The sequence below is a fragment of the Gopherus evgoodei genome, chromosome 2, assembly GCF_007399415.2.
Source record: "Gopherus evgoodei ecotype Sinaloan lineage chromosome 2, rGopEvg1_v1.p, whole genome shotgun sequence".
Classification (NCBI taxonomy): Eukaryota; Metazoa; Chordata; order Testudines; family Testudinidae; genus Gopherus; species Gopherus evgoodei.
The window spans coordinates 90,507,910-90,528,545 of record NC_044323.1 but is presented as its reverse complement, the minus strand read 5'-3'; the positions used below and the strand labels follow the sequence as shown (position 1 = coordinate 90,528,545).

Here is a 20,636-nt window from a genome sequence, read left to right as displayed (position 1 = left end):
AGCTGTTGGGTGCACAGTGTCTGCTTTCTTCTCTCCATGCCTGAGCCACAGTGTGGGAGACTTAACGTAGGCATACAGTTGTGTTGGCCTCACTCTGTTCCCCTGCACTCTTTTATGCGTTGCTGTATTAGCTAGTCACAGTCTTGTTGTTTGAGTAGTCCTTATTCATATGCATAATTAATTGATTTCAGCAAAGACTGTTTTTGTAAATAAGGGATTGCAAGATATGGCCATAATAAATAAGTGGAGGTGAGGAGAACCTGTGTTACTTCGGCATCTTTGTTCTTGGTGGATAAAACTGCTCCCAGGCTGTCAGATTTTTGTTTTTGCAAGAGTAAGATATCATTCCCACTGCAGTTCTCTAATATCAAGAGAAGGAGCCAGTAGTAGTGGTTAAACCCTTCTTGCCCCAACCATTAGAGACCCAAAGCTGCATCTTCACTCAAGCATGCATGCTCCTTTCTTCCATCTCTTGTATCTTGTCTTATGACACGTTTCGTTGACTTATGACTGAGTCTTCATCTACTTTGTTTTTGTACCATTTCAGTTTTCATAGTTGATAAATTCATTGCGGGGAAAAAATTAAAATGTAGCAGAACATACTATGAACTAATTCAGTTCTTATTTTCAGTGCACGCGTGTGATGTGGACTCCACCCCTCCGTGAAAGTTTCTCATACCCATTCCTTGTGCTTCAGATGTTGCTTTTGACCTACATTCTCAGGTAGCTTCCAATTTATGTGTGGTTATTAAGAGTGAAGAGTTAAAACACAGAATCCCTGAGACAGTGCATTTATTTAGAGGCTATGATCTTATATATACTAGTTTTTTTCCCTCAAACATTACCCATTATTGCTAACACCAAAGGGTCTCCACCACTGGTAGTAATAGTGATACTAGTGGTTTAGGGTAGGCTCCCATTATCACAACATTTTTAACACTGGGCTAGTGGAGCTACATTGGGGTTGGTAACACTGGTAATGAAATAAACTCCTAGTTTAGACACAGCCTTACTGTACAAACCAGAAATCATATATATGATTCTTTGAGTGTTTGCCCTTGTCATTTCACCCTAGATGTTTGGGCACCAGTGCACCAGAGTTGGATAACTTTTTTTCCCATAGCATTACACTTTTTGGGGCAAGGCTCACGAACCCTTCGTGTGCTTTTGCTAATTGCCAAGAGCATAAAGGAGGAGGTGGGCAGAGCTGCCCTCCCTTCCCCCCCCCGTTCTCCACCCGTCATCAGTTGTCATAACATGTCTGAATGCCTCACACTTCCCCTTTGTGCTTTAGAGACCTAAATTTCAGAATAAGCTACTTGATAAAGTGAACAAGGAATTTAAGGTTTTTATAAGTGAGGGTTGTTTGCCCACTCCTCTCCAGAGGTTGTGCTAGATGAAACAGACTCAGCAACTCGTGACAGCCATCACTATGCACCCTGTTTCATGGCAGCAGGTATCGAGTGTACCAGCTGAAGTCCCACACCCTCTGAAGGTTCAGATTTGTTTTGGGGCAAAACAGAGGAAGCTCTGAACACTAAAAGATTCCAGGATAACCCTAAAATCAATCAGACCCAGCAGAGGTATCTGTACTACCCAGTGAGACAGCCCAAAAGCTCTAGAAGGCATCCTAGGTCTCAAAAGAAGAGACCACTGTCTCAACCTCCTTCAATTTCTGTGACCTTGAGACAACTTTACACTTCCAAGCAGTCTTTTTGATTCTTTGGTTGAGGGCAGTAACCCACTCCCAGACATCTTTTCTCCCTTTGGCAACAAGTTGTCCCACTACTTAAATGCCTGGACCCACATTACGTCAGATACTCAAAGCATACTGGAACTGGGATATACCCTGCAATTCACTGTTTCTCCTGCCCCCTTCCCTGACCCTTTTCACAGACAACTCTCACAAGGTTATACTAATTCAGGAAGTGCAGACTCTGGTGCAGTTAGGGGCCATATGGAGGAAGGGATTTTATTCCTGATATCTGCTTATTCTGAAGTCCAAAGGAAACTTCATTATGAAATCCATTGCCCAACAAAAGAGTGTAGGGCCAAGACACAGCCCTTCATGACACCAAATACTGATTTAAAAGGTGCTGACATCCGATTCTCCAGATGTACATGGGCAGTAGTTCCATTATGTAGCTTGCTAATGAAGTCCAGCAAAGTGATTGGGACACCTATGCCCTTTAAGGCCTTCTATAGTGCGACTTGGTCAGCTGAATCAAATGCAGCCGTAAGGTAGATGTATGCTACGTGCAGGGGGTTTTGAACTCATGGTGTATCTCTGACAACAAGCGGAGGGCTGGTGTCATCTAATGTGGAACTGTTCCTCATTAAGCCTGATTGTTGAGAGCAACACTGAGCAGGGGCTCCAAACGTGCCAGCAGAACATTTGCAAACACCTTCCCTGTCATGGACAATAAGGTGATCGGTCTGTAGCTCTTACATTCACTGCTCAGTCCGTTGCCCTTATAAAGTGAGATCACAATACCGTCCTTCCAGCTGGTTGGCAAGGTTCCATTTCTCCACAGCAGATGAAAGATGGCCAGAAGATGGCTCTTCCATGGAACTTTTAATTTGTGGTCCCTGTCACTCTGACAGAAATCCATGGGGGCATTTTGAAACTTTGATGCTTTTTCATTATGAAGTATTTGTTTGGTCACTGAGGTAATAGAAAAATGGAATCAGAGGACACCATGGGTCAGTGCAAATTCAGATGAGAGTATTAGAATGTGTCAACTAGCTACAGTTATTGCCTCACCTGCCTCGTAGCCTCATATATAATTTCATCCCCAATTGTCTTCTTGTGGAGGAGTGGAAGCATGGCAACCATTCGTGGCCTTGCTCTCAGGCGTCATTGGCATCACAGAGGAGCATGTCTGTTGGAGAAGGAGTAGAAAACTTTCCTGCTGACTTGCAGCAGTTTGGGAAAATGGGAAACCATTCAAGAAGTTCAGGAACTTCCAAGGAAGGACATATGGGTCAATTCACACAAGTGATTATAACTATAATCCTCCTGATAGATGACATTAAAGAATTTTGTGACATTAGACCCCAATATAAAGTCTGGCTGCAGCTGAGTTATCTAGTTTATTTCTTGTCTTCTAGCAGATGGAACAGTTTAGTCTGAATGAGCTGGGCTTTCATCTCTTTTTAGCATTATATTCCATGAAAGCAGTTTTCTTCTTCATTTATGGAACTGATTGTCCTTCCTTGGAAGTCTTCAAACCTCATAGGTGGTTGCCTCAGTTTCCCCAGACTGTTACAGATTGGCAAGAAAGTTTCTACTCTTTTTCCCATAGACATACCTTTTTCTGATGCCAGTAACCCTTGAGGACAGAGCCCTATATAGTCCCAAATAATTGCCATATTTTCATTTCGCCATAGGTGGGTAGACAAGTGAAGGTTAAGTAATGATATATGGTGAGGTCAAATTCTGAACTGTTGTTAGCAAATACCATTGATATATCCCCTGTGTTTATAATACTATACTAGAAGTATTGCACAAAATATGTCTGTGTCACTTGAGTAATGCATCTGGCTGTCATGTCATCAATGAGAATGAGGCAGTCTGGGCTCCTTTAGAGACATCTGAAGAGTTGGAACACTTCATAAAGCCTGAAAGGAATTCTAAACTAAATGTTACAGTTTTTGAGATGAATGTTCTTTATGGCTTGCTTAGTGGGGTCACTCAGCACTTTTTTGTTTACTTCAACTTCTTCTTTTATTTCAAAAGGTAAGCTATGAAATAACAAGGGTCAGAATTAATTATTTTAATTATTCTTATATTATATATTCTCATGGAAATTAATACAAAAGTTACTTAAACTGTTTTGTTCACCGTTGTCAATTTATATTGCAAGTCCAGTTACAAGGCAATTTTTAATTTTTTGATACTATTCTCTGATGCTTTTTTGGATGAAATGCAAAAGCCTATTATAGTTTAACTTACTGGTATCTATTCTATTTCTTTTTTCCTAAGGACTCCGAATATTAATAGAGGAAGCTTGATTGCACTGTGTGTTTCTAATGTCTTTTTCATGCTTCCCTGGCAGTTTGCTCAGTTTGTCCTTCTGACACAAGTAAGACAATTTTTATTGAATATCACCAAAATATTCATGGATCTATTAAACACGCCTCTGTTCCTGTACATGGGATGATAGCATAGTGTGTATGTAGTTTCAGATTAATAAGTTCAAGCTTTATAGTATTACACTATACACTGTATGTTTAGACAAATGTGTAGTTCATTGCCAAACTTTGATTCAGGTAGAATCTTTATCTTCTTTAGATAAATTAACTGCTTTCTACAGTCAAATGAATTCATAGGACTTCTGATGTGTTTTATCTACCATTGTCATTTTGTAGCACAGTAACCAAAATTTGGTTTTACGTTCATTCTGGATATCTGTTCTCTAAACAGAGTCCAGAATGCAGCAGCCAAACTTCTCTTGCTCCCTGGTTCATATTGCACCATCACATTCAATGCTGTCCTAACAGCTCCAAAGTTTATTTCAAAATTGTCCCCTTCTTGTCCCACAATCTTAACTGTGGGTTTTTTTCTCTAAGGTGATGGAAAGTATACCGGAATGTTTGTCCTTATTTGAGCATAGGCCTGCCCACTTTGAGCCCTTCCCAGATTTTTCTGCCTCCAGAGAAACAGAAATAGTCCAAATGTAGTTTTGCAAAACCATATATGAAAACAAATGTTTTATGATACTAATAAAATATTTCAGTTACAAAAATTTTTAGGCATGGAAATTTAAGTAATTTGCCTTTTAGTCCTAGAAATGCATATATTAAGAAAAAACTCCCAATCGTTAGAACCAGAAAGTGAAATTAACATGTTTACTTTCACTGCCCAAATTGTTTGAAGTCTAAAAAGTAAAAATAAAAATCTGAGTACAATCAATTTATTAAAATTACAAAATTATGTTAATAAACTAAGGTGATTAATACAAATAGGGAACTATTTTAAAATGTCTTGGAAATTTTTTTTTTATGTTTAACATATAATATTCCAGCATGAATTTTACATGGATAGTGTTGACTTTTGGTGTACCTATTGCCACCAGGTACAGTAATTACTGTCTGACAGCAGCAAAGAACTTGTCTGATTTAAGTACTCCAGAGGGAATTCTATGCCAAAAAATAAAAATTCTGTGCACAATATTTTAAAACGCTGCAAATTTTATTTGTTAATAAATAGATCTGGAGGCTCCAACATGGCAGTGGGGAGCACAGGCCACTTGCTGGATGGAAGTGGAAGATCACTCTGGAGCCCTCCCTTCCTCCCCCCAGGACAGGGACTCGGTGATGAGGGTGCATCCAACCCTGACACAGCGCAAGGGTTGGGCCAGTCCCAGAAACACCGTGGGGTCCTGTCCCTCTGTGCTAGGCACTCCAGGGATGGGCAGGCTGGCTCAGCCCGCCAGGATACAAGTGGGGCGGGGCTTAGTTTGGGGGAACCCAGGTGTGGGGTGAGAGAGTTCTGTGTGGGGCAGTCTGGGAGTGGGTGGCTCAGTGTGGGATCTGGATGCACAAGAGCTTGTTGGGGGGGGTTCGGGTGCAGGGACAATGGGACTCTGCAGGGGATCCAGGTGAAGGTGGTTGGGGCTCAGCAGGGGCCGTCTGGGTATGGTGGGATTGTGCTTGGCAGGGGTGGTTTAGGTGTGGGGGCTCAGCAAGAGGGTCTGGGTGTTGGGGGAGTGGGACTCATTGAGGTGGGAGTCTGGGTGTGGGGGGCTCATTAGGGTGGTCCAGGTGCAGAAGGGGTGGGGCTCGATGGAGTGAGGGTTTGATGGGCCTGCTTAATGGGGAGCTCCAGTGCTGCTGCTGAGGGAATGCTGCATGATGAGCTCCCCCTCTTCCCCATGTCCTATCCCTTTCCCCTTTCTCTTCCCACTATCCACTGCCACTATCCCTCTCCCTTAAGTCCCACATTCCTCTCTCACAACTCCTTCATCCTCCTTCCTTCTCCAATGCCTATTCCCACCCCCTTTCTCCCATTTCTCCTGCCCCAATCCACCTCTCTTGCCCTGTCCCACTGTGGAAACTCACCATTGTACAGAAAACAAGATGGCTTCCAGCATGCAGAAGGGGAACCCGACCAGCGCTACGACTCAGGAGATGGCATCCAGCTGCAGAGTCCGCTAGCCGTAGCGGAACCCTTCTTCATCCAGGCAGCTCTGTGCTCACAGAAATGGGGGGTGGGGCAGTGGCATGTGACCCTGCATACCCCTATGCCTTGCATCTGAGGGGACTGTGCTCCCCAAACTATGCCTATGGGCATCCCCACCCCAACCCCTTTGGAGATTTACGTCTCTGCCAGCTGCTCTGGGCACTGGAAACCATGCTGGCATGTGACCGCTCTTGTGGCTTCCCGTGGCTTCCCTTTGCTTCCCCGCAAAAAATGATGGGGAGGCAAAGAAATCTGTGGGGGGAATGAATTCTGCGCATATGCAGTGGCACAGACTTCCCCCAGGAGTATATAATGTAGTTTAAAAGTGTCTGTTAAATATATCTCTAGTCAGCACATACTTATCTTTATGCATTTGAATTAGAGAAAAATGTAAGCCCAGAAGTGCTAATTAGCACAGATTTAAAAAAAAAATTCTGTAATCAGGGCTTTTAGCAATTTTTCAGTCAATAGGAGGTAGATTAGGAAAAGTAAGGGCTTAGATTTCACAGCACAAAGCATTGGTCATCATATCTAGCTTCCCCACTGAAAAATTACTCTTTGTGTGTAGCTTCTAAGTGCAAGTGCTTTGATTACTTGATTCAAAGCGTTGCTGCAATGACTGACTTCATTCTTAAAAATAAATAAAATATAGGGACATGGTGAATTAATTACTAACCCATGTCAGGTTCTTTGTTTTAAACGATGTGTGACTTTTAATGCATTCTGGACTCTAGGTAATTGTCCCTTTTGGAAGCAGAAGTCTTGCTCCCTATTTGGGTCTGCAGACAACAAGCTGCTGCATTAAATATCATCCTGAAGAAGTTGGGGTTAGAATGAGAGGCATAGAAAAAGCACTCATACCTTCCTAAGCATCTGCTATCCTGAGCTAGGGTGCAAAATACCCATGACTCTTAAATTAAAAGCTGGGAGATGAATGAATAACTGGATAAGAGGATAATGTGGAGAAGTAATTGGTAGAATTATTCCCGATGCTCTCCCCCACAAGTATTTGTGTCCTCAGCTTTTCTTGTATTTTTGAGGAGCAGGGATGCCCTTCTCTCTCTCTCTTCTCCTTGTCAACCCAAGGTGCCTGGAATGCAGGAGCTTTTCTTCTCTCCCATCTATTTTGGGCTGCTGTATTTTGAAGTAGCAAGTGCTGCTTTTGAATGAAACAATCTGGGCAAGGCTGGATGGGTCTCCTAACCACAAAGAAGAAAATTAGTTGCAGGTGGCCACCAAAAATGTTTCATGTTTATTTTAAAAATGTTTGATAAAATGACCTTCGTTTTTCAGAATATCAAGGCAGAGGCAGCAGGGGTGCTCTGCTGGTTAAGACAGTGGACAGGAACTTTGGAGAACTGAATTTGGTTCCTAGCATTGCCAAAAACGTCATGCATGACCTTGGGCAGTCACTTTATTTCTGTGCCTCATTTTCCTCGTCAGTAAAGTGGAGATAATATTTCCTGATTTTTAGACTAATAATAATGAATGCTCTTTTATCAGGAAATGGGAGGTACTATCTAAGAGCAAATTATTAATACAAGTGGGGATCGTTAACATTAGTAAAGCAACTTTTTCTTTTAATTTAAATCTTATTCTTGAAATGTTTGTGTTATTTTGTATTCTTTGGGTGTTATACACAGCCCCACCTTCTTTCAAAATAAGCCATTGCAAAAATTGATAGGCCTTTAGCCATTAAAAGGAGCTACAGATGCTTGTGGGTTATTGCTGAATAACGTATTTATGCTGTATGAATGTATAGTTTTCAATTAGTTTAATCTTCTCTTTTTAATTCCAGATAGCCTCATTATTTGCTGTGTATGTTGTGGGTTACATTGACTCTCTCAAGTTACAGAAGATACTTTGTGCACATATGGTAATACTTCCTTTAAAAAAATTAATCTAGTCAAACCAGCTAGTCAAGAGAAGCTAGTTTTAGACATTTTGATTAGTTGTGAGTGTAAAGAGTTACTGTCAGATTAAGAGTGAAGCGAAAAAGGAATAGACCCCTGTCCATACACAGACCTTGAGATGCACAAAAATGACTTTTTAAAATAGAACACTATCTGCCTTTGCTAATTATGTATTGGAAAGAAAGAAAAATCTGCTGGTTTTAAAAGAATACTGTCAAACTTGGTAGACCAACATTTTTCATCTGTCTTAGAAGTAGATATTTTCTAAACGTCTTGCTAATACATAAATATTTTTGTGATTAGACAAATAGGTAAATGTAAACCAAGTATTTTAATATCCTAAATCATTAACAGTGTGCTGACTTGTTTTCCCTTTAATGAAAGAGCTATGTTCACTTCTGCTACAATATCATGGCCAGTTCAAAGCTGTTAATTGGAACAGCTCATGAACAGGGCCACGGACTTACACAGGTCTTTAGGGGCTGCAGCTGAGGGCCTCTGACTAAGGGAGCCCCGCAAAAATAAATCCATAATTATATACAATTCAGTGGTCACCAAACTGCCGATTGCCATCAACAGGTCAATCCTGGAGCCTCCGCCAGTTGATTGTGATCTCCGGGCCACTAAAAGTCTTGCAGCAGGACTCAGGCAGGCTGCCTGCATGCCTTGGCCCCACACCGCTCCCTGAAGCGGCCAGCAGCTGGCACATCTGGAGAGGAGGCTCTGTGCGCTGCCCCTCCCCCCAGCACTGTTCCCACAGCTTCCATTGGCAGGGCTGGCGCTTGCAGGTGCGTGCAACGCATGGAGACACACTGTCCCCCCCCAGGGGCATGCAGAGAGGTGTCCGCAGCTGGCCGCTTCCAGGAGCAGCGTGGGATATGGCAGGCAGGCAGCCTGCCTGAGTTCTGCTGTGCTCCCAGCCGGAGCCTGCATCTCACACCCTGTCCTGCATCCCACCTCCCTCCCAGACCCCGCACTCCCTCCTGAACCCCAATCCCTACCCCAGGTCAAAATCCCCTCCTGCACCAAACTCTCTCCTAGAGCCTGCATCCCTCAGCCTCTCCTGCACCCCAACACTCTGCCCCAGCCTGGAGCCCCCTCCTGCACCCAAAATCCCTCCCAGAAAGAAATTAATATAACAGCTATTCTAAGATAAGAAGTAGGCTATTTTGAATTAACTATATTCTTCATGTTTTAAGACTGATAGGTAACCATAGAATGGCTTTGCTAATGAAAAGGCAAGTTTAGTATAGTGTTAATACCCTCAATGCCATAATTGTGATGATTTTGTTTTAAATTAAGGAAAATACTTTTGTATACAGGGGCCCCAGAGAATCTAATAGCCCCAGACTCACAGGAGAGTCAACCCAGCCCTGCTCATGAAGATGACTTATCCATATGACAGCCCCAAAAATGTTCTGGTACATACTTCAAAATAAGAAATGAGAAAATATTTTATGATTACGTTAGTCCTGAGCAAAATCTCAGGATGTTTTAGCTTGAGAAAACATGAAGGTTGGAGGTGATGGTCCTTCACTCCTTATCCTGGCCACTTCCTGGTAGTTCCAAACATATAAGTAAATTACCTGCAAGCTTAATTTATTAGTTCTTATATTTGGTCTTCCCGGATGCCAGGTCGGTCACTGCCAGGCCTCTTGCTAACCTCCCAGGCTGCCCTGGACCCTGCGTCCCCCTAAAGTGCAGGGCCCCCCAAGCGTGGGGTCTGGGGCGGTTGCCCTGGTCCATCCTATGGACGGGATGGCTGTACTTGGACCTGTTCTGGGTACCACCAAAAATTATACAAACCTGGTGCCATGACAAGTTTCTGTGTTTGTGTATTTTGAGAAATATCTGCTACCACATGACTTTCTGGATTTTTCCATAGTGTTCAGGCTCTTCCTGAAGAGTCTGATTGCTATAATACACTTCATTGTCTGGGTATACCGAAAGAAGGACAGGAGACACTTGTTATGGGTTTTAATCAGGCCTCAAATTTATTATATAGAGGTCTGGGACTAGCAGGCAGATAAAGTGTACAGTGCAAGCAAATCCATATTTATTCAAATCATTACCTGGGGCTTCCACCAGCACCCTTCATTTTCCATCCAAGTCCCTCCAGCCAACACATGGCTTGGACCTTACTATTCACCCCCCTCATAGGAGGGTAAGGTGTCTATGAGACCGGGGGGCGGGGGGGGAGTTGGCTCCCTGCCGTGTCAAGCATAGGAGTCCCCAACACTCCTTCCCCGTTCTGTTCCTTTACCCGGCACCTCCTTTATGAGTACTTCTACCAGACTATTTATCTGGTCACTGGATGTCTTCCCTATGGAGTACCTGCACTGGACGTCCACCCCACACTTACAAAATAAGTTGCGATATATAGCCTACTACCCTTTCTTCTTACTAGAAAAGGTCATTCCTTACACCCACTGTGGGGAAGGCGAAAAAACCTCACTCCACCGAAGCCAATCTGGTGGTGTGGGAAAAATTCCATCCCAGCCCCCTTTAAAGAGGAGTGACTAGCACAATGTCCACAGCAAGTCCTAACCCAACCCGATATTTGCCTCCACTAGGGGAGGGAGAGTGGGTGCTGCCTTGAATGCTGCGTGGAAAAAAGGAGCTTCCCACGCCAGGACTTGCACCTTCCAACCTCACATTCCTGGGGAGTGAGTCAGCACCACAAAACTAACCACTATTCACCTTTTGCAGCAGTCTCTAACCTCACTCCCCATCCCCTCCAGCCACAAAGCACAGCTGCCCTCCCTCAGCAAGCCCAGCCAACATGTCCTTTAAGTGCGGTGCATTCATTAGGACTTAAGAAATGCCCTATAATGCATTCTTGAACAATATTCTGGTTAGGAGGAGATTATTGAGAATCCAAAGAACTATAGCTCACCTACTAGAAGAAACAACTTAATATAGGCTTATGCTTATCTTTCCCCCATTGGTTCTTTCTGTCCTTCTCTTACACACCTGATAATGAATTCTTTTCTCTTTTCCCAGCAATTGATTCTCAATCACCATCCTCCACTTCTTCCCATTCCAATGTGTTTATAGTGTCTCCCCTATCCCTTCTGTGGCTTTAATGGTTTACTTTGTTACTCCATCCAGTGGATTTTAATTTATTCTTAGAGATTTTTTCCTTGCTAATTATGGTCTCTCACAGTGGGTTCAACTGATTCTTAAGGTGTTAGTCTCCTCATGGATTCTGTCCTTTACCTTCTAATGGATTCTGGAAGCACATCCCCTATTCAATATCAGCTGTTATAGCTTCTGAGACATTGGCTGGGCCTGTGAATCCATAATTTTTTGTAAAATCCAGAATAATACTTGCCAGAACAGTATAGTTGGCAGCTACAACTGTATAAGAAAATAGTGGAGAAAACTATGATATGGTTAAGTATGTCTATGGCCAAAGAAAATGCTGCATCAAATTTTTGGTTTACCAGTTTTGATAGTGTTGTTTATTTGAAATCTACAGCTTTCTGTTTGGCAGAAATATAAAGTTGTTCTTTGAGTGTCCCTCTGGGGGCTTCAATTCAGGGGCACATGCACCCTGTGCCTTTGATCAGAGATTTTTGGTAGTATTGCCTGTCTGGCCTGCTCATGCGCCCTACAAATACTCCTGCCCCATACCCAGGCTATATAGGGCTGTGTGGGCAAACAGCCTTCAGTTCCTTCTAGTGATGCTGGAATTAGGGGTGCTGCCACACCCCCTTCTTGAAGTACTAATAAACACCAAATATATTCCTTCAGCAGCACCTCCACTATAAAAATTGTTCCAACATGCTTGATTCCTTCTCAGCTGCCTTCAGCCAGAATTGGAATTTACTGTGTGCCTGTTTTCTATTTAGAGTTATAGTATGTAGTTTAGTACTTTATAGGATACTTTATAGTTATTGGAACTGTTCTCGTTTTCTTTCTCCCCTCCAAAATTTTTTTTTTTCCTCATTCTGAGGAGTCCAAATTTTTTTCTTGAATATGAGATGCTGGGCTACGTGAGTTTGAAGAGGTGCCTCTCCTTTCGAGGAGCCATGCCTGTCAGTGAATTTTCCCCTAAATTGCGAATGAGACTTGGACTCTCAAGTGTCCAACAAAGTAGTCTTAGCTTTGGAATCTTTTGCCATTGCAGGCAACATGGAGTGAAGAAAATTCTGTTCTAAAGGATGACTCGGGCATCTCCTAGAGATTGAGGATTTTCTCATTACATGGACAAAGGGTCTTTCTCTATGGGTCTCCACCAACTCCATTGCTTTTAAAAGTTTTCACAAGATCAGGCACAACCAAGCCAGTGTCATTTTGATTACATCAACTTGGCCAAGACAAGTTTTGTTTCCTTACCTTGTCAGACTTGCCCTCTGTGCCAACTCCCCATCAATTCTTCACTGTCTCAGGATGTGGGTCAAACACTTCACCCCAATCTGAACATTCTGCAACACCAAGCATGGCTCTTCAGTGGCTCTCAAGATTAGAGGCATCCTGTTCATCGGGAGTACAACATGTGCTGTTAAATAGCAGGAAGAAATCTACAAGACGCACTTGCCTCCAGAAATGGAGAAGATGTCATCTTTGGTGTAACTTCTGTTATCTTTCACCTGTCCAGTCATCTCTTTCCAGAATCTTGGATTACCTATTGGAATTGAAAACATCAAGTCTCTGAATTCCATCAGGGTTCACTTAGCATTAGTAACAGTTTTCTACTCACCATTAGGCGGTTTGTCAATTTCACACATCTGATCACAATGAGATTCTTAAAGTCTTACAAACCTTTTTCCACAGATTAGTGATCTACTCTGCTTTGGGATTTCAACCTTGTTTTTAACCATCCCATGAAACTGCCTTTTGAGCCACTAGCTACATGCTTTGTTACATTTGTCCATGAAGACAGTCTTTTTGGTGACCTTCGCTTCTGCAAAAAGGGTTGGAGAGACTGGGGCTCTAATGCCAGGTTCTCCATTGAATTTGTTCTCCAAGGAGCAGGTATAATTACAGCCTCCTGCAAAATTTTTACCTGAGGTTTCTTCTATTTCATATAAACCAGACCATTCACTTTCCAGTTTTCTTTCCTAAACTGCATTATTCATTTACACAGGAAGCTATCTTCCATACGCTAGATGTTAAGAGGGCATTGGCCTTTTACTTGAACAGAACCAGAACGTTCAAGAAGTCCCCATGACTTTTTGTTTCTATTGAAGATAGGTCCAGGGAATACACTATCTCCCAGAGAGACTCCCTGGATGTATTATTGCATGTAATGGTTTGGCTGATGTTCAAACTCCCCTGCAAGGGATTGCATGTTCTGTTTGATTGCAGTCTGTCTGTAGCCCTACTCAAAAAGGTTCCAGTTGCTGAGAGTTCTGCAAAGCTGCAATGTGGAGTTCAGTGCATACATTTTCCAGCCGTTATGCTTTGGTTCATGCTGCTAGATCAGATGCTGCAGAAGACAATGCAGTTCTCTCTTCAGTGCTGGACTCTGTTCTAAACCTCCTGTCTCCTTGACCTAAGGAGTCACTTGAATTGGAGCACCCACAGGGACACTACTCAAAGAAAGAGTGATTACTCACATTGTGCAGAAACTGGAGTTCAAGATGTGTCCCCCTTTGGGTGCTCCACTACATTCCCTTCTTCCCCTTTGCTTTGGAGTTTCCTTTGTGGGACTTTGCAGTAGAGGAGGAACAGAGGGTGGTTCCCCGTACAGGTCTATACAGCCTCTGTTCGAGGTACAGCATGTGTAGTGTGCATGTGCAGGCCAAACAGGCATTGTACCAAAAATCTGTGGTCAAAGGTACAGGGTGCATGTGGATCTGAAGTGGAGTACCCAAAGGAACACGCATCACAAAGAACTCCAGTTATTGGACAAGGTGAGTAACCTCTCCCTTTTTTTCCTCCTCAAAATTTCTTTATTACTTAGTCAGACTTTCAGAATCCTGTGGACAATCAGCATATATAAGTGACCTAGTAAAATAACTGGAAAGAATGAATAAAACATCAGGAATAGCATTTAAAAAGAATGAAAAAAAAATCATTGGGGTCGAAATATATTCTATTCTTAAATATTTTAGTCCATGTAACTTATATTATCATAGTAGTTCACATTTGCTATCTTGCCATCATTTTAAATCTTTATTACTAACCTTTCTCAATACAGTTCTGTAAGCTGGGTCTCTAGCTCAGAGAGTTGCTGCATAGTATGTAGATATTGATATATTTAAAGAAAACCATGGTATTGCTGTCAGTTATCAATTATTTTATTTATACTATGTTGTATTTGAGAGAATTACTTGATGGTTTAGATATTTGGAGATGTTTTGTATTTTCTTATTTCAGGCATCTCTTGCACTGTGTTTCATTTTGATGTTTGGCAACTCAATGTTATTGACATCATATTATGCTGCCTCTTTAGCAGTTATCTGGGTAAGTTTTGGAAGAATTCATTTCAGATGCTTAGGAATGTATTTCTGCACTATTATCTATGGATTGGCGCATTAAATGGAGAATTGTAACTTTTCTAAATAGAAAATATACTTCCATGAGATTGATAAGTTTAGTCTTGGGAGAAGTGTTAATAAAGTCAATAAAATGTTGACACATCAAAGCTTTGACATGAGAGAAACTCAACATGGACTTATACTTTTTCAGGTGTAAGGCTAAAACAATCATGTTTTACAATGTACTAAAAGTTATTTATATGCTGGCAAATTTTGTAGAACATCTGACGCACAAGCTATACATGATTAACTGATTGGACTTTAAAATGAAAGCTGTGGCTTCAGTAAATTTCTGTTTGAAGCTTAAGCAGTATTAAAAAAAAATCTTAAAATGGATATGTTTTTCAAAACTGCAAATAGAACAGAACAGAATGACCACTAACAGAAGCAACAATAATCAGAAATTGTAAGTCAATATGAAAACAGTCTTGGAAAGTTCACTCACTCAGGACCACACTCCAAGCATTATTAAAATCATTAAAGGTTTGTCATCCAGTATCTTCCTCACCCCCTCTTTTTTACAGAAAAATCTCACTTACACAAATCATGTACTTACTCCAGGATGGAAGAAGACAAAATAATTGTTAATCAAGGCTAGTAGAAGGACACTAAAGAGAGCCTATTTCCACCTCAGTCTCTCTTGATGTTCCATCTTGGAAGCATGGAGGGTAGCCCAATGTCTCAGTCTTTTTATTTTAACTTTTTGTTTCTTACATCTCTTCTGAGAAATAACATAACTATACTATAGGGATGCTGAGCCATGCTCCTGGCTCCTTCGTTAGCTAGAAGCTAAAATATCCCTAGTTACAAAAAAACCTTTTTGTTGTTTGACCATCTGTAATGAAATCTCAATGTCATGTGGCCATTAGTCTGGTGTAGAGTAGGCTTCTTACAGCTCTTCAGTTAATGCCTCATTTCTGATTTTTATTGCTCGTAACATCAGTAAGGGTTCTTGCTATCATAAGATGGTGAAGAGGGCATACAAGAGGAAAATTTAGAACTTAACAAATTTGTAACTTAGTAACAAAAGGTAGGGAAACTTAGTGATTCTGTGTTTAATGTTTTTCTGTCATTCTACCTCATCTTCCCTTGGGGATTCTTTGTGTACATTTTTTTTTATGCTGTAATTATTCCTCACTTAAAAGTTTCTTGTTGCTAGTGAAAATAGCCAACCTTTCTGCGCTTGTATTGCCTTTGATGTTTTTTCAGAAACTATGTAAAATAGATTCTCTCCTGGCAAAGAGAAGAGTGGCTCTAATTCAATGTATGGAAACTGCAATAATAAGAGTATCAGTTCTTCTGATATTCAGTCATGTGGTTGACAGGTTACATGGGTTTGAACTATAATTTTTAAGGATGTTCATGTGGTGACATGTCAAGCTCTGTATAAAAAAATCCCTTTTTTTTGCGTTACTGGAACATGATTGGAAATATTATAAAATAGGTGCATTAATTTTTAATTATTTTTTTAGGGTATGCTTGAATTGAGTCCAAAATTGCTGAAAATGAGTAGAAGAGAAGTCAGTTTATGGGTAAGGATTGATAAAATAACAGAATTTATCAGAAAAGAACTACCATTTATTGGTCTGCCAAATCAGGAAATTATCAGTGTATTTTTATGCAGTGAATATATGAGAACTGATTGTTTGAAGTGATATTTTGAATATCAATTAGGAAAACTGACACAAAAAGGAATAAAGTTAACAGAAGTTAAAAATACCGGAATTTTCTAGTTAGTTACAATTATGTACAAAATCCTAAGAATTGGACCGCTTAAACTAGGTTTATCTCCAAGACAGAATTATGGAAGGAAATTGCAAAATAATCCAATTCTGATTTAAAAAGAAGATTGTATGCCCTCTTATTTTAGAACTTCAGGGCAATATTGACAAAGTGAACTTAGTTTGAGAAACAGATCTGAACAGCAAATTTCTCCAGTGGATTGAAAGAATATGATAATAGTACAAGTTCACCATCCTGGAGAGAATACTAGTGGAAAAGTATGATTTAAATATTGGCTCCTACCAGAGTTGCAAAACAAAATAAACACAGTAAAATTCTGGAGGGGATACCATGATATAGGGGATTATTTGCATATCTTAATCCCAATCTTAAAGGATGCTGGTTAGATTAAAAAATAACGGATGTAAATTCCTGTTACTTTGAGGCTAAAAAAAGTCCCAATTCCTATAACTGCAGCCAATAAATGTTGTGATGGGTTCCACCTGGAACGGGGGTACCACTGAGCCCCCCAACCCACCATCTGGGCACCCGTTACACTGTACAGCTGTGACCAGCCTGCCAAACCCTCTCCCAGGCTTCAGCACACATACAGGTAGGGACACACCCAGCTGCAGTACATACAGATTGCTGTGATCAGCTCTGCGTTGTGGGGGCTACAGCTAAGGAGCTGCTCAAGTGTCCATCTCCCTCTGGAGTGTAAACCCCAAATTATACCGTCTTGTGCTGCACACAGATCTGTAGAGCATAAGATCATGAAATTTGCCCCCTCCCTCAATGTTGAGAGGAAATAGGCAACAGCTTTTTGCCCCAAGTTGAGAGTCCCACATACTGGTTTGTGGTAAATCAAACATTTATTAACTACAAAGGATAGATTTTAAGTGATTATAAGGAATAGCAAACAGATCAAAGCAGGTTATCTAGCAAATAAACAAAAACGCAATCTAAGCTTAATATACTAAAGAAGTTGGATATGAGTAGCAAATTCTTATCCTAAATGATGTTTCCAGCAGGTTGCGGAGATTCCAGAGGGACCAGCTGCACTTGCTTGCCGCTTAAAAACCCCAGATGTTACTTTCACAGGCTAAAAATTCCTTCAGCCTGGGTCCAGCAGTTCCTCCAGTTCAGTCCTTGTTCCTCTAGTGTTTTCAAGAATCATCTTTGAGTGGGGAGTCAGTGAAGAACCTTGATGATGTCACCCCCTGCCTTAAATAGCTTTTACATATGCTTTGTCTCCAAGCATCGTTCCCACACCAGTCAGTGGAAAAATACTGGTATTCCCAAGATGGAGTCCAGTACCAGGTGACCTGGTCACATGACTCTGTAGGGTCCTAGCAGCCATGAGTCAGAGTCTCTTTACAGCGTCCTCAGGAAGGCCTCCCATGGGAGATTAACCCCTTCTAAGGCATATAGTTTTCTTCTAATGGCCCATTAACCTGAATGGGTCCTTCCCAGCCAGCCATCTAGACTGAGTGTCTCTTGCCTAGGGAGCGTTCCCCAGGTGTAAACACATTTGTAATACAGATATATAGTCAATATTCCTAATTTCAGATAGAAAATGGTACTTGCATATAAGAAGGATAATCATAATCAGCAAATCATAACTTTTCCACTGATCTCACATGACCTATCTTGCATAAAATACATTGTGATTGTCATAATCATATCATATAATCTCTCTGAAGAATATGGGATGCAGTGTCACAAATGTATTTCATCCTTTTGAGAAATACCATCTCTAGAAAGGTAGTTAACAAGAAATAATTTTTAAAAATAGAAAGACACTCTACCTACATTAGATTAACAACTATTTCAGGAAAGATGAACAAAATGGGAGATAGATATATATATAGATATATAAAAATTTTAAAATTACAATATGTGTGCCTCAACTTGTAACTAGTCTGCCTCAGTTCTGCTGTTTTCCATTAGCTTTTATATCATTCATCCTCTTTTAATACTTACACTGTTAACCATTATGTTAATGTTTTATAAAAAGTAGATAAAAATAAGTTTCTGGAAACCTCATTTCTGCTGACTATACTCTTTCTGTGATATTGTTTCAATGCAGTAGGAGAGAAAAGGGAGTCTTAACTGTAGTGCTTGGGGCAACGTGCATAAAGCAGTACTAGATCTTTCAGTTTCAACAGGAAAAGATTTAATATTAGTACTGTGTTCTCTAATTATTGGAGTGTACCTTGAGTTACAAATCAAACTTCTTGTGATTGTCTGTTGCTTTATTCTTGACCCTTTCCTAACATACGAGAGAACTTTTCCCACTAACTGCACAACTTCAGTATGCTTTTTTTCTTCTGTTCTCCTCCTTCAGTCTGAATGTATCCTTTATTTGTAGGCCATTGAAGGATTTGCTTGGTTATTTGGGACAGTCACCTTGAAATATTTGACTTCTCTAATATTTGGAGTAGCTGATGATGTAAGTGCTGCTTTTTTAATGTTAGTCATTGTTAAAGGTTTTATTTTAGACAGTTATGTTGCTTCATATCTTATTTAATCCTTGAAATGTTTTTTTCTTCTCTGAGAAATAAAATATTTAAACTGCACAATATTTAAAGTGATTGCTAATTTATTATTCCATTTTCCTTTCTTCCTAAATGAAATGAACTTAAACGTTAAACCAAGCCAATAAATGAATGCTGTAACTTTTTTGGTGAGCCAATGTAATGTTCCAAGAAATTGAGTTAGCATGGAAAAGTGAAACTTTGTTCAGCTCTTTACTGACCACCATTGTTGTAGGACTATGCATTTGCTAAGTAAAACTTTGGTACATGGCAAACAACTTAGTAAAACTGTCTTTGGAGTTTTAAAAAAATTTAGTGACTTCTTTTTAAAGACCTATTCGTGCTTTATGGGAAACCACGGGAAAAACTGAATTTGTAAATTCTACATTTAGATTACATTGTTCTGCACTCCTACTTTATCATTAAGAGGTTTTGCATGAAGATGGAATCTAAACATTTACGTTTTATCTATTTAGCATGTTTTGATCAGAAGCATTGAGGAAGAAAAAGAGAATGGTGCTGTAATAAAACAATACATTAAAATAAGCAGCAAGTAACAAATTGGCAAACGTCATCCAGAGCTAGAATAAATTAACAATACAAAGAAGAGAGGAGATAGTAAGATTTATCTACATCTTCAAAAATAATGTTGAAGTTTTGGTTAAGATAATTGTGTCCCAAAGCCCTTACAAATGTTCTTAACATTTCTATTTTGGCTTTATTATCCTTTATTATATTATATATTTGATATTGTATTGTCATGAGATTTCTAGGATTACTTGCACAGAAGTGGGAGAGGAATTATCACTCCAGGGTTTTATGATTTCCATAGCTATCCTCCAGGCATTTGCTATAGAAGCTGATTTAAATGATGGTTACAACCCACAGTTAGTAGTTCTGCAGTTTCACACTTGAGTTCCTTCAGAACTCTTGGGTGAATAGCAGCTTAGTTTATCAATTTGTTCCATAACCTCTTCTAATGACACCTCATTCTGCGACAGTACCTCAGATTTGTTACCGAAAAAGAATGGCTTATGTTTGGGAATTTCCCTCACATCCTCAGCCGTGAAGACCAATGCAAAGAATTCATTTAGTTTCTCTGCAATGGCCTTATTGTCCTTGAGTACTCCTCTCGCATCTTGATCATCCAGTGGCCCCACTGGTTGTTTAGCAGGCTTCCTGATTCTGATGTACTCAAAAAAATTTTTGCTATTGCTTTTTGAGTTTTTGATTAACTGTTCTTCAAATTCTTTTTTGGCCTTCCTAATTATATTTTTACACTTCATTTGCCAGAGTTTATGCTCCTCTCTATTTTCCTCACTAGGATTTAACTTCCACTTTTTAAATGATCCCGTTTTGTCTCTCACTGCTTCTTTACTTCATTGTTTAGCCATGGAGGCACTTTTTTTGTTCTCTTACTGTGCTCTTTAATTTGAAGTATACATTTAAGTTGAGTCTCTGTTATGTTGTCTTTACAAAGTTTCCATGTAGTTTGCAGGGATTGCACTTTTGGCACTGCACCTTTTAATTTCTGTTGTGCTAGTTTCCTCATTTTTATGTAGTCCCCCTTTTTGAAATTTAAATGCTATAGTGTTGGTCTACTATGGTGGTTTCCCCACCACAGGGGAGATGTTCAATTTAATTACATTATGGTCACTATTACCAGGCGGTCCAGCTATATTCACCTCTTGGACCAGATCGTGTGCTCCACTTAGGACTAAATCAAGAATTCTCTCTCTTCCTGTGGGTTCCAGGACTAGCTGCTCCAAGAAGCAGTCATTTAAGGCGTCAA

The 20,636-nt window shown here is 40.5% G+C and overlaps 1 protein-coding gene across 5 annotated transcripts in view; it reads left to right on the top strand.

The window, feature by feature from the left end:
• DPY19L1 (dpy-19 like C-mannosyltransferase 1) overlaps positions 1-20,636 on the top strand; it is a 102,579-nt gene that overhangs the window by 34,907 nt on the left and 47,036 nt on the right. For 3 of the 5 annotated variants that reach the window (XR_003998885.1, XM_030551347.1, XM_030551345.1), the window contains exons 9-14: positions 632-723; positions 3,986-4,085; positions 7,983-8,060; positions 14,425-14,511; positions 16,058-16,117; positions 18,679-18,759. Coding sequence is in view for 4 of the 5 variants with exons in the window: in XM_030551347.1 (XP_030407207.1) it covers positions 632-723; positions 3,986-4,085; positions 7,983-8,060; positions 14,425-14,511; positions 16,058-16,117; positions 18,679-18,759 (498 nt within the window). In the remaining variant the exon portion in view is untranslated. The remainder of the gene's footprint in view (positions 1-631; positions 724-3,985; positions 4,086-7,982; positions 8,061-14,424; positions 14,512-16,057; positions 16,118-18,678; positions 18,760-20,636) is intronic. The other 2 variants (XM_030551346.1, XM_030551348.1) reach the window with 2 other exon arrangements.